The sequence below is a fragment of the Falco cherrug genome, chromosome 9 (genome assembly GCF_023634085.1).
Source record: "Falco cherrug isolate bFalChe1 chromosome 9, bFalChe1.pri, whole genome shotgun sequence".
Classification (NCBI taxonomy): Eukaryota; Metazoa; Chordata; class Aves; order Falconiformes; family Falconidae; genus Falco; species Falco cherrug.
This window is the reverse complement of record NC_073705.1, coordinates 4556261-4570109: the sequence shown is the minus strand read 5'-3', so window position 1 is coordinate 4570109 and position 13849 is coordinate 4556261. Positions and strand designations below refer to the sequence as shown.

The 13849-nt window shown below is 40.5% G+C and overlaps 1 protein-coding gene across 9 annotated transcripts in view; it reads right to left on the bottom strand.

Moving 5' to 3' along the window:
* GARNL3 (GTPase activating Rap/RanGAP domain like 3) overlaps window positions 1-13849 on the bottom strand; it is an 80402-nt gene that overhangs the window by 41353 nt on the left and 25200 nt on the right. For 2 of the 9 annotated variants that reach the window (XM_055720543.1, XM_055720545.1), the window contains exons 1-6: window positions 13450-13640; window positions 6519-6588; window positions 4113-4187; window positions 2575-2674; window positions 2007-2125; window positions 1156-1235 (exon numbers count right to left, since the gene is read on the bottom strand). The exons of 4 other annotated variants lie outside the window; for them this stretch is intronic. In XM_055720543.1, the coding sequence (XP_055576518.1) occupies window positions 1156-1235; window positions 2007-2125; window positions 2575-2674; window positions 4113-4187; window positions 6519-6588; window positions 13450-13505 (500 nt within the window). In that variant the 5' untranslated portion in view covers window positions 13506-13640. Of the gene's footprint in view, window positions 1-1155; window positions 1236-2006; window positions 2126-2574; window positions 2675-4112; window positions 4188-6518; window positions 6726-13449; window positions 13641-13849 lie in introns of those variants that run through there. 3 more of the 9 variants (XM_055720544.1, XM_055720546.1, XM_014278381.3) reach the window with 2 other exon arrangements.

Here is a 13849-nt window from a genome sequence, read left to right as displayed (position 1 = left end):
AAGCCGGTGCCATAGGAGCTAGAAGACAACATTTAGCTCATCTTGATGAAAAAGATGAAAGAGATCTGAAGTGTTTCCAACTCACCATCTTGACACTCCAAACAAGCCACAGCTCAGGAAATCAGAATTAAGACGCAAGGCTCAATGGACCTGCAAGCCCCTCTGGGACATTCAGTGGTCTGGGACCTCTCAGACATCTTGTACAGGTGTTGGAAAATCCAGATTTGATGGTACCGACTTCACATCCCAACACACGCCCTGTTCCCAGAATTCTCCTTTCACATCAGGACTGGCAGTGTTATCCCACGTACCAGCTTCAACCAAGCAAGAGGCATTTGCTCATACTCTATAGTGACCAAAGGTTCTGAAGACATGCAGACTTCTTGTTTACCTGGCACATGCTACCCATTTGGCAAACAAAGACACTTTTTATGGGTTTTCAGAGGAGGTAAAATCCTTACAGAAGATGCATTTGAAGAGGTTAGTGAGGAGGTTGAGAAAACACACCACATGATTAGATTGTAAAAACTGCAGATTAAGTTTGAACGAACACTTTGCAAACAGATCTTCTACCACTTCAGCTGATTATAAAGTTGAAAGACATGGAAATGGTGTCAAGCTTCCTTACTTTATATTCTCTTCTGCCTCAAAAGCATGCCCATACAGATGCTGGCTAAAGGAAGGAATTTTCTTGGCTTCACTGTGTGTAACACCCATGGTGAGACTTACAGGGAGACCATTAACTGAAGACGTAATTCTTGGTTTCTCCCCTGTTTGCTTCCTCCTGCTAGGGTCACATAATAACCACCCCTCCAGTCAGTCTCTGCTGTTCCTTAGGTCTGTTTATTGTCTCTCTAACTATAAAAGGTATCTCTTCTCACCCACTGCAGTTCCACTTAGCACCTGCTTTCCAATCAACCTGAGAACAGTCCCTCTGCTGAAGAAAAAGGGCTAAGGATTCTTCTCCACTTTAAGTTGTCACTTTGTCTATTCCAGAACAGGCTTTAAAACCACTTTTTGCTGCCTTCAATCATTAAGATTTGTAAACCTGTTTTTACAAATCTATCACGAAAACCATGCAACATGAGCTTCTGAATTACAGGACAAGGCATACAGGCAAATATCTTAACTGATAACTTACTTGGTAATACATACCTTAATATAGATTTCACTGATAATGTTTTTGTGGGACTATAAGGCAGACATATTTTCTGAGTACCCTGTAAAGAAAAAAGCTAGGAGATATTACAGGACATAGTGAATTTTTATGTGTATTCAACTATGAATATTAATAAAAACAAGTTAAAAAAAAGAACAAAAACATGCTAGTTTTACTGAGCCATATTTACTGCTTGTTTGAAAAGGGGAAAAAAAATAAAGAAGAAAAAAGGAATGTGAAAAGTCATGGAAGGTGAAAAAAATTATTTTTTACTTAGTTTTGGCTACCTTGGCATGTGATATAAGGACTGCTGACACTAGTAGAAGTGACAAGCTATTTCTTTAAAAAAAAAAAAAAAAAAAAAGGGTGAACCACGTGTGCATGCAGGAGTTTTAGATTAATTGCTTGGATAAAAGGCTCTTATGGAACATTAAGTGAAAAGAATAAATAAATCATTAAACAATACTAGTGAAAACAGTATCACACCTGCCTATTTTCTTAACGTTGTATACTGCTTTTAGAATTTTTGTATAAAGTCATTGCCTAAATTGATCGCAGGGCATAAACAAGAACAATTTAGGCAACATTTCTAAAAATAACACAGGGTTGCAGGTAAGAACAATTAAAAAATATCTGACATTACAGATTTATGTCCGAAAGTTTAGTACAATGTTACCTACAAAGCTAGTTTAATTTTATCTGCTATGGTGGAGTTACATATTCTTATCGTATAAAATGAAAAAATACGTATTAAATGCTGAAATTCTGAAGAAAGCAAAAAGGTCTGTGATAAACATATCCAAAACAAACAAAAAGTCAGAGCAGCAGTTAAGTATTTGTTTCTTACTGTTTTTCTCCACAGTATTGAATGGTATTGAGGAACACGCTGATTATTTTGGTCAGACAGTACAACGGACAGAAAGAAAGGGTTCTTCTCTGCATCTGTACCTATATAATTTTGATGAACTGTTAGGGAAAAACAAGAAACATAGTGAGAAAGAAGACACGCATACCTGCTCACATGCTCATACACAGACATGCACGCACAGACCCAGACACACACATGTATAAATGTGTAAATACATGCATTCATGTGTAAAAATATATACTTATCTACATAAATAATTATGTATTTACATACAGATGAGTAAAAAAAAACAAAAACCAACCAAGAGATAGGTACAGCCCTCAAGGCCAAGAAGGGTTTCAAAACATCTCTTTTTGATGGCTTACAGAAACCCATTCTCTGTCTTCAGGTTGAAAATACATGAAACAATAATTTGTTTTCTGTACAGAAAATGCATTAATACTAAATTAACACCATACTTCTTTCCGTATTTAAATAACAGCAATTCAAACCTACATTACATTTTCATTGATCAAAACTTCCAATCCATTTGCAAAAAGATGATTACCTTTCCCTAAAAAATATTTGAAATACCATCGTGTATGATACTCTGGGTTTTCCAAATGCACGTCCGTTCTGTGCCATGTACCCGGAGTATAGTCTGTATTCTGAAACAGAATTGGGAGACTGTCAGATCAAATGCCAAGTGCAAAAAAAGAACATAATATAGGCAAAAGCCAATCAAGAGTGGCTGATTCACCAGAAGAGCTTTAGCTGTGTACTAAAAAGCAAAGAATTATTCTGAAGTCAGCTGTTGTGCAGATGATACTAAAATTTCTCCCTCTCCTTCTCCCCTGCAACCCCCACCACCACCCCACCCCCTTTTCTTTCTAAGTAACTACGGTCTTTTCCTATTGTACCACCCCACTGAAAAGAAGATATTTCAATTTGGAATTTGAAGACCAGTGTTTTTAAAACTTTTAAATAAATAATCAGAATTCTGCCTTCAACTTTTTATTTTCTCAGTTCTTCCCAAAATAATCCTCAAAGACTCCTCGCTAGACCAGAGCATGCTCTTGAAGTTCTTCCATGTTGTTTCTGGATAGGCCAGATAAAACCCCCAAGCATCCCTCAAGTCCTTTTCCACTAAAAGTTCACGTATGCAGAGAAAAAGCCATTCTCCATATCCATTCACCATATGGCCATTCATCACACACTCAGAGAATCCTTCTGTGATACAAGCTAATTGAACTTCATGAAAGTGAACTAAAAAGTGTGCAGAACACAACCCCCCTGAGAATCAATGCAGAATAGTTAGATTGCTTTAAACTCTGCACCCAGTGCTGCTGCAAACAGATGATCATTGTTTACTGTTAATATTAGTTCAATACAAGCTTACCAGGACCTCTCATATATTTCAAGAATATGAGGTCTTCTTTCTTTCTTTCAATATTAAGATATTTACAGCTGAAAAAGTTTTGCAAAGGAAGATAAAAAATGAGGATAAGTAGAAACCCAAGTATCACTGGAGAGGTTACAGGGAACACAAAAGAACTGGAGCGAATGACTCTCAGGCTCCACTCAGCTTCTTTATCTCTTATTTAAAGATAAGCATAGCTGCTGAAAGACAACTAAAGGGGAATAAAATGAAGCTATAACCTCATCACACTGAAGGAAAAACTTAAAAGCACAAAGGCTGAAAACAGTAGCACCTGGGTTCAAGCAACCAGCTTGTAGTATCACCAGGACACCAATATAAAGTGATGAACTAGAGAATGCAAAGTGTTACTCAGAAGATAGGTCTTTTTCTTCTAACATGATCAGGTGAGCAAAACATTACCAAAACTAAATGGAATACCATTTTTTCCCTTTAAAAAAATTAAACTGTCAAGACCACATAATCTTGAAAGAGCAGCTAAGCTAGACTTTGGTGTGTGTGTGTGGGACCCACCATCTCCCTCCTCTTAGATTCTCACATTCTCCTATTATTTACCATTTTCAAGTCCTCTTTCTTAGTAATTGAATGCAAATACATCTTTTAGTGGTGAAGAATAACTGAAACAGAACTATTTCTGCAGCTTTCTATAAGTATCTTTAGCCACTTACCTCACCAGAGGAGCCATTCTCCACACGGAACCGTCCAGCTCTTTGAATGGCTCCATCAGCATCACTAGATATAAGCTATAAGAGATATTAAGATAGAAGTTCTAGTTCCAAAAATAGCCATATAACCAGCAATCAAAGTTTACCATGGCTTCCTCTTCTCCCAGGCATTATATGACTACCCACAGGGAAGGGATCAGCACAACTACTACTAATTAGACTACAGATTTGGAATGACCCAATTATAACTCTAAGGAGGCATGAGTGGGAGAGCTGTTCACTCTTTTGCTCGATCCCATACTAATCAGAAATTCTCCTGTCTCAAGATTTTGGCTGCGCCAACACACAGAATGCCTACAGAGGGACTTGTCCACTTTCCAGAAACTGATCTCGAAGTTTGCACCTTTCCAAACAATGAGTCTTACAGATGTGATGATTCTTGCCCTCTCAACCTTGTTAAGGCTAAAACTCTACTTGTTGGCAGTATTATTGGGACTAGCAGTCTTTTACTGCATTTTATTTATAGATTTTTTCAGGAGATGGAGAGCAGCAAGAATCTCCAAACATAACAGTGATGATACTGAACAACATAAGGTACAGGAGATGTCCTGGTCCGTTTCCAGCATTAACACCAGAAAATATGGCTTGTTTCCAGCTGAAGACTTCAACAGTTTCATAAATACTCTAGAAGGAATGCCTGGTCTTTTTATAAGGGAATCTAGAGAGTCCCAGAACACTGAAACTCTTTGTTAAAAAAAGCTCCTGAGAAGTCAGTAAAACATAGGGTAACATAATTCTGATGTGTTCAGCAACACTGCTTAGGTTCCCTACAAAAGAAGGAAAATGCTGCCAACGATATTGCATGTTACTCCTCTCAAAACTGTAAAAAATGAGATTGTCATGTATCATACCAAACTTACAAAACAGGACCTGAACAACAATAACCAATCATTCCTTGCTTGCATCTAGCAATCCATATTATTCTAGGATAATACTTTATCCCTTTACTTGGTGGAAGAGTTATCACAACACTTGGAAGTTCTCTTTGCTGCTTGCCAATTTGAGGTGATCTGAGGCTATGTCAGGAATAAACTAACATGGCCAGAACTCCAACACATACTGGTGTCTTGTATAAGTTTGAAGAGAAATTTTATGGACAACTGGTCGTATTGCACCAGTGGGAAAGACATAAGAAAAAATGTTTAAGACAGAGACAAAATAATTGTGCTGTAATAAATAAAAGGTGGAAATAACTGAGCAACTGAGATGCTGCTGAGGAAAATATTAAGCAAGAAAGGTTCAATATTAAACATCTAGAAATCTGAAAGGGTAACAAGCACCTTTATACATTCATACTCCGAAAGATAAAGATGCACTTTCATAAAATACTAGCAGAATTTTAAGAAAATCGATCAAAACACAAGTCCATTTGTGTGAGCTTACTGTGAATTTATAATTACCAGTATTTTTTTTCTTTTCCAGCAGAAGAATCTAAGCACTAGTAATGAAAGACCCGCTCAGCAGAAAGCAGTTCACTTTTTTTTTTTATTAAAACACCCCCTCTAATATGTGGAACATACAGAAAGAAAAGAAAGATACCTGGTGTTCTTGCAATGCGACTTCCAGCAACTAAGCCATTAATTTACGAACATATTAATGAATATACTATCCAAGAAATTTAAATTATGACTATAGCTAGTAGAAAAATAGTGACTTATTCTCACAGTAAGAGATCTGGAGTTCAGTTTCTTTACCCCTCACCACTTCTGTTTTCCTGTAGTAAGTTTATGTAATTTCAGTATGGCCTTGTATACAGTGATGTTAAGTGCTGACACTGCTATTTTCACCGCAGGGAAATGTGTCTGTGAGAAAAATGAAGTGCCAACTCAATCTTTGAATTTGAAGCAAACACAGAATAACTGGCAGATTTTAGGGAAGAGTTTTCAATATCCTTATTCTGACCAGTTCTTTTAATTTTAAGCCCTCTCCCACTACTCTGAGGCCTATACACATAAAATCACACACACACATACATATGTACACAGACCAGCACACATAGTTTAACCCACATAATTGCAAGTACTTTTTCAAATACTACCCTAATATTTTGCAATCTTCAGCTTGTAAGAGGAAAAATGGCTCAATTTCCACCTGGGGGTAAACATGGTATCTATATAACACTTCCTGTCCTGTTATGATTAAATATTCATAAATAAGGTAGTAAAAAGATTTCCTAGCACAGGTGTAATACCTATTCTGTGAAGCCTCTTTTTATTACCCTGTAACTTTCAAGTCCAGGTTAGAAAGCACATTTCTCATACTAGATCAACTTTTTTACTTGGAAATGAAAAAGATTTGAGCTCTGCATTATCAGCTGCTAAAATCAAAGGACAGGCTATGTAAACTTACAAGCTCCACTGATCCATAATGCTTTCTGCTAAACTCTCCACGTCTGCAACCCAGATCTTCAGAGACAGAGCTGGAATAGAAATGCTTCATCAGTGTACACAAGTCAACTAGCCTTACATCTCCTGCAACATTGTACCTTGCCATTAACATACACCACTCCTGCTGAACAAGGTTTGCAGCGTATAAACCCATTACTGCAGGGAACCCTTCTTAAAATATACACAATCTCTAGCAGCCATTGCAGTCTGGCTTTCAGAGGCCAGACCCAGAGGCCTTACCCTCAAAGGAAAAGAAATGTCTGTGTCCTGAACAGAAGCAAAAGCTATGATTAAATTAAATATTTAGTCATGACGTGATCAGAGTTCCAAAGTGGGTGGTGGTTTATAAACATGTTTGAAATCTGCATTTAATCTATGGGAAGAAAAACCTACAGTAAACTTAATGCCTCAAACATCTGCACTATTCTCAACTCACACTTAGTAAGTTGCTACTGTTTTTTTCCAGTCTTTTTTTAGCCTATGCCCAAAGAGAAACCAAACAATTACTTTAATTGAAAGCGTAAGGAAAGAACAGCATTTCATAGACTTTCCCCCCAATAACCTTAACAAAGATAAAATTACCAAGCAAGCAAAAGTAATCCTAGCATGCAAAGTTCAAAATCTATGTGCATTATCACATACAGTCTCATGCCGTCATATCACATTAAGCACACCACTCCCAGCTTCATGAGGCTAAAACGGATAGCAAACACCTTTCCTAACTATAAACACTAAGCCTCCTGCCTTTGTAATGGGGATATATGTGTTACAAACACAAGCTAAATAAGGATTTAGATGCAAATTTAACATAAACCTTGATTACCCAGTCTGTACCAGGGCTAGCAGCTCAATCCCTCCATCATATTCCAAACTTACAGTTCACCCTTCAGTCAACAGTAATGAAAATATAGTAATTTAATTTTAATGGTAAACCAACCAAGACAACAATAAACTCTCCAGCAGTAAGAGACTGATTTTTCTGAGAATTATCAGTACTGTAAATTGCAATGTTATATTGATAAACAAAATATCTAAATTTTAATGCAACATCCTCCTATGTGCTTCTTGACTGTATGAGATACTGCAACACCAGACTCCAAAACATTTTAACTCTTAGACAGCTTTTCTATTTGGATCTGTGTTTATAAGTACTTAAAATTTCTTAAATGCAATTCATATTTCTGAGTTCTGTTCAGTTGGATTCCACATCTTTACCCAAGGAGAAGCAATACAAACCAGCCATATCTAACAGAACTTTAAAACTCACCGAAATAATTCTAGTATTTGCTTCCAGTATGTAAATCATGCGGGAAGAATAAGAACATGACAACAGTAATTTTAAATGACCCACACTGAAGCAGGAATGTTAGCTGCTGCAACAGCAGAGCTGCCTTTCTAACTTCACATGAATAAAACCTTCATATGACACTTTTGCTTCTGGTAACGCATACCCTGTACTTTCTCAGTCAGCTGCCTTTCAGACAGACCCCTTGTCGCACAAACATACCTGCACTGCTTCCTAAGCTTAAATGACTGTAATATAGCCAGTTTGACCCCTGAAGGCAGTGAAGCCACAGTCTGTGTTGACATCTATGGGGGCACACGCGTACATGCCACATCAGCAGTAATAGAAGTGACTTGAGGGAAACCGCCTACAGGAACTGAGCCTAATCTACATCAGAAGAAGGTTTACAAACTCCTAAACAACCACTCTGAAGTATTATAACCTGAACACAAATACAATGATTTAAGCTTTCAGCTTGTGGTCGCCTGTATGACAAACATATGTTTGACTGGGGACAGTTATTAATCTTAACCTTCCTGAGAATTGGCATGAAATATCTTTCAGGAAAAAAATAAGTTCCTGTATCAGGAACCTGCACAGCAGAGATGGAAAAAGTCTGTGATACAAGAAGAAATTGGGCTTGGGTCCTGATCTAACAGCCCTTGTCATCAAAGCAGCTACAATTTGATATTACTTATGATGAGCTGTTTGTAGACATAAGAATTTCAGAGCCTTACTGTACTTACTGATATCAAAAAAAAAAATGTTAAAGCCTGCAATGCAAACAGCTTGCAGTCTAATTGAGAGTAACAACTCCTCCTTTTCCCCCCACAGCAGGCCAGAAAGCAGATGGAAACAAAATGATAAGAGAAACAGTATTAAAAAATTAAGACGTATTTAAATTACAAACGAGCCACAATAAGAACCCGCTCCAGTGAGTAAGGAAAGCTACTTCAAGTTGCTACCCATGGCCCAAAGATGGCACTTTCAAAGTCTGCAGCAGTACATCTTTATCTTTTCACATTTGTGACACTGAGGATTTTCAGAGCCTTATGATCTGGGCAAAGATGAAACAATCTTAATTGAGACCAAGAGAAGAAAGTCAGGAAGTCTGAGCATCCAGAAGCAGGTTCAAATCTTAAGCAATCACACACCACAAGGACTTCACGTCTATTACTTTTCTACAGCTACCACTAGTGCTGTTGGACCTTTGAGTGAACCCTGCCCTGCAACGCTGCTGCACTGCTGCACAGGAGCTGTAACACACCTCAACACTTAAAGCTCCTTCTGAGCCTGCAACAGAGAAGATGGCCCAGAGCAGCGAAAAGACTGAATGCAGGTAACTTCTGTTACAGTTACCTTCTACTTTTTGTGGTTTCATACCAACAATTGACATCTTCATTCAAAGTTTATTTGGACAGCCTCTTTTCACCCTACTCCTACATTTTAAAAGGAAATCACACAAAGTTTACATTTCATTACAAATGCATCACTTTCTTCCATCTTTCCATCATCTGAAGTATAAAAAAAACCCAAACAAACGAACAACCACAAAACTTTACTTCAATATGTTTGCGGGAAAGAAAAATTTTGAAGCTACTATTCATGAGTTCTCGTCTTTCAGAAGGAAACACACATCAATTGGGCTAACAAGTTCTTTTCTGCAGTTATTAAGACTGCGTAACAAAGTATTTCAAGATTAGCATCTATACAAAGAAAATAAATACATCAGATTTTCTTTTCCTTTCCAGATAGAACAAAAGAGTTCCCAACGTTAGTTCTGTATGGGCTGAAAGCGATCCTTTGCCTCTTCACAAATCTTGGAGAGAATTTGGAAAGTTCAGATAAAACCTAAAAAGTAATAATGCATCAAATGCCATTTTTAGAGTTCCTGACATGAAATTTGGCAGATCCTCCATGCAACAAATGGAATGCCTCATTTGCAATATATTTTAAGGCAGTGCGGTTTTGGTTGTGGTTTTTTTCTTTCACAGAAAAATCAGGCAATCGTGGTAGTGCTAGCATTTTCTTTGCATGCTACTTTTGTTCTACAAAATTCAGTTTTGTGGCTAAGGTGTTGCCTTAGAAACCACTGTAATAGCAATTCCGATCAATGAACACTTGTCACCGTCAGTATTGGTGGCAGAATGTTATGGAAACAGGAGTCAAGAGAGATTTTGCTGTCACTGAGCTCTGAAATTCAGTCTTTGATCAAATGAAGAAATATACGTAAGATGACAATTCAAGGAATGGGTAAAAAAAAAAAATAATTAAAAAAATCCAGCAACAGTCACTAGCACAACAAATCTTTTAAAGTCTTGGGAAAACCAGGTCACTGTTTTGTGTGTCCAACATCTGGACAACCCCAAACACAAATATAATACATATCAGAAAGTCACCACAAAGACCATCTGGCCTACTGTGCTTTGAATGGAACCATCTCTGTCTGGATAATTTTTAGAGACTTTCATCAGTCATGCCACAGGTCTCCAAAGCAGGAGAAAAAACAAGCTGAGGTTTATAAAACTGAACTACTTTCTGCCTTGTGGCAAAGCTAAGTGCAAAAAGCACGACACTAGAGGAAAATGCCATCTCATGAATTACCTGCGTGAAAAACCCAGGGAGTTATGAAGGCATTTTAGAACTATCTGCATACACACAAACTAAGTGTGTGTAAGTCCTATACCTTAATTTGGTGATATTCCAGCTGAGTGAAAGTCAAACTGTCAGGAAAAGCATGCTGAGATCTGAGCACATTAATGCTGCAAAGATAAAGTCAGTAGCTAACAAAAAGCTTAAAAAAAACACACATTAAAAAAGTATTCAAACCCAAAGACTGTATAGCTGAAAAATGGATATAGGCATACAACACACAAATGCACTAATGTAAGTTACGGAGTTAAAGGAGGACATGACACGAAAGCCATTTATTTAGAAATACAAAACCTCAAAATGCCTATTAAGGTATATGCCTGGCAGACCAGGTAAAGAGCCTGGAAAGTAATGTCCAAAAGATGGTGGCAGAATTAAGACCAGACCAGATACACTGGTCTGATCTTGACTAAGGTTAAGATCATTAAGATATCCCAACAATGACTACTGCAGTAACATTTCCCAACCAGAGAGTCACAGCAAAACAAAAGACAATGTGAGATGTAGAGTTAAGTTTGGTTCTACCATTCAAATCTTATTTTTCCTCAACATGGAGAAGATGATTGTCCTCCACACTGTCAGATGTACCCAACATTGCTTCTAGCAAAATTCTGGAGGAAGATTAACTGAAAGAAAGGTTCAGCATAAAGACCCCCTGATGTCTATGAGAGAGAGGATGTGGAAGTAGACCATCTGATCCAAGAATTTATGCTTTACCTGCACTTGCAAATAGAAAGCTCTTCACAACTGTTGTGAGGTCTACAAAACTATTCTCTATCACATGAATATATCCTCTATTCCAGATCCTCAAAAAAACCCCACTTTCTCTCTAAACAATCCCAGTACAGTTATTAGATACTTTTTTTCTTTTGTTGAGCATTTCCGTAACGATAAGCCATAAACCAGCTGCCTTTAGGAGGCACTCCAACATATTCCAACATTTCACATTTAATCAGCTTTGTGGGCCACAGAATGACAGAGAGCAGGGCTGTTTCAGAGTTCTGTCATTGCATGATAGACAAAATGATAAGCACGCAGACAGTAGCCAACAGCAGTATACATAAAACAAAAAGAAGATGGCACTGTCACATTCTTCAAGGAAACTGGCAAAGGCTTTGCATCACTCTTGATCAGGTCTTGAGAAGAAGAGTTACTGCAGTACTGCGGCCAGCCTCCAGTGCAAACCCATGGTCACAGGCCCCTACTGCAACACAGGTGAAAAAGAAAGACATGATAACCATGCATGCTTTCTAAGGCGAACCCACAGGGCTCCATTCCAAACCAAATACCCAATATCTAGCCCTACTAAGGGTACAGAGATTCACAGATGCAGCAAAACAGGGTACATTCATCAGATAATGCAGAGGAGAAGACCAAGAGAGAACACATTTAATGGGAGACATAAGTCTATTTTCTTACATCACTGGATATAGATGGAAAACACAAAGCCCAGGAAAAGCATAAAGAACAGTTTCTGTGCCTGAAACATTCATACACCTACTGCTCCACAAACTATATTCCAATAATTTGCAGAAATACATTGTCTCACCACAAACCACACCCTTTGGTACCAAAAGCATTTCTCTGACACCACCCTTGCTAATTAAAAAACAGGAGTATATCCAAGGAAAACACCAATTAAAACTAGTGTTTTAATATTAATTTTTATCCATTTGCATCCCAACTCAAAGTACTTAAAACATACCTAACTTTCAAACACAGTAACAGTCCTTTTAAAAATGAGAATTAAACCCAATAGCTAATCTCTGCTTCTTCTCAACCTAATAACCTCGTATCTCATTTCTACTTCATATCATACTTGCCACATGCTTTGTATAAAGTACTTAAAGCAGAATGTCACACCAACATATACAACAGACAACCTTATGAAATTTAAGCATCTTAGCCTCAATTAAAGCATAGGTGAGATTTACATTATCAGCCCATTTGCATAGATGCACATATTGCCCAGCGAACTCCAGCCTGCGTGCATCTTTGGCTCTACGTTCTCACTTACTACTAAAATTTGTACTCGTCAACTCACTGACATACCACATAATCTAATTTTTAAATTATGCTGTCATTAATATTAGATTGTCTTACTAATTTTCTTCATTGGATTACATCCTTCCTCAGTCCTGACCTGACTGACATCAGAAAAACAGTGCGGCTGCAGTTATGCCAGTTTTAAAATAGTTTATATCCTATTAAGAAGAACTGCCAGCACTGAAGTATTTCCGTTAGCTTACCAGTGGCTCAGATCAGTTTGACCTGATAATTTAAAATGTATTTATATTGCAAAGTGTTTTAATACAGACGAGCCTTTATCCATCTGAAAAAAAGAGCAGCTTACACACACCCGTGCAGCGCCCGGCGCACACCGCGCCTGCCTCTCCCATCTGCTGGGCGGTGTAAAGGCGCAGCCGTGAGGAAGAGGAGAGCGGACAGCTTCCTCCCACTTCAGCGGAACCTACTGCCACATTGGAACAGTCCCGAAAGTCTAACAGCGCAAGTTTAAACACACTGCTGCGCTACACGTAGGCATGTGCTTTTAGGACCCTGGTGTCAAACCACAAGTTTTGCCTATCGGGAGTCTGACGGGGGCACGGCGGCGCGGGGCGGGGTGAGTTTGCAGATTGCACCTGTGCGAGCGCCGCGGCGCAGCCTGCGCGCCCCGCGCTGCCCCCCGCCGATGCCCTCTCCCCGCCGCGGGGCGGGCGCTCCGGGGAGCTGCATCGCTGCTCAGCCGCGCCTGCCCAACGCTGCCCAAACCGCGCGCCCGAGCCCGGACGCGCCGCCGGCCGCAGCCCCCGCGGCCCCGGTGTCCCGCCGCCCCGCGGCCCCCCCGGCCCGCCCCCCGCGGAGGCGCGGCACCGCCTCCCCGCCATCGGCAGCGCGGGCCCGCTCCGCATCGCGCCCCGCCCGAGCTCGGCCCCCGCCTCCCCGGCGCCGGTACCGCTGAGTGAGGCCGAGGAAGCGGGTGGAAGCCGCCTCCGCGCCGCTCAGCTCCATGCGGGCGGCCGGCCGGAGGCCTCGTCGCCCCGGCGTCGCTCCCGCGGCTCCGTCCCGCGGGGGAGAGGCGGCGGGAGCTCCGCGCACATCCCGCTGCCCCGGCGCAGGGCCGCCGCGCCCGCCCCGGCCCGCCAGCCACTCAGGCGCCGCGCCGGCCGCCGCCAGGGCCCGCCGGGAGCTGTAGTCCCGGCCTGCGCGCGGCGGCCCCGGCCGCGCAGCGCCAACTGCCCGCCCGCGCAGCGAGCGCCACGGGCGAGCGGCGGAGGGCGGAGGGAGCGGGCTGCCGTGGAGTCCTGGGCCCGGAGCCGGCTGCTGCTCCGCGGCAGCCCAGCCCTTCGCCGTCC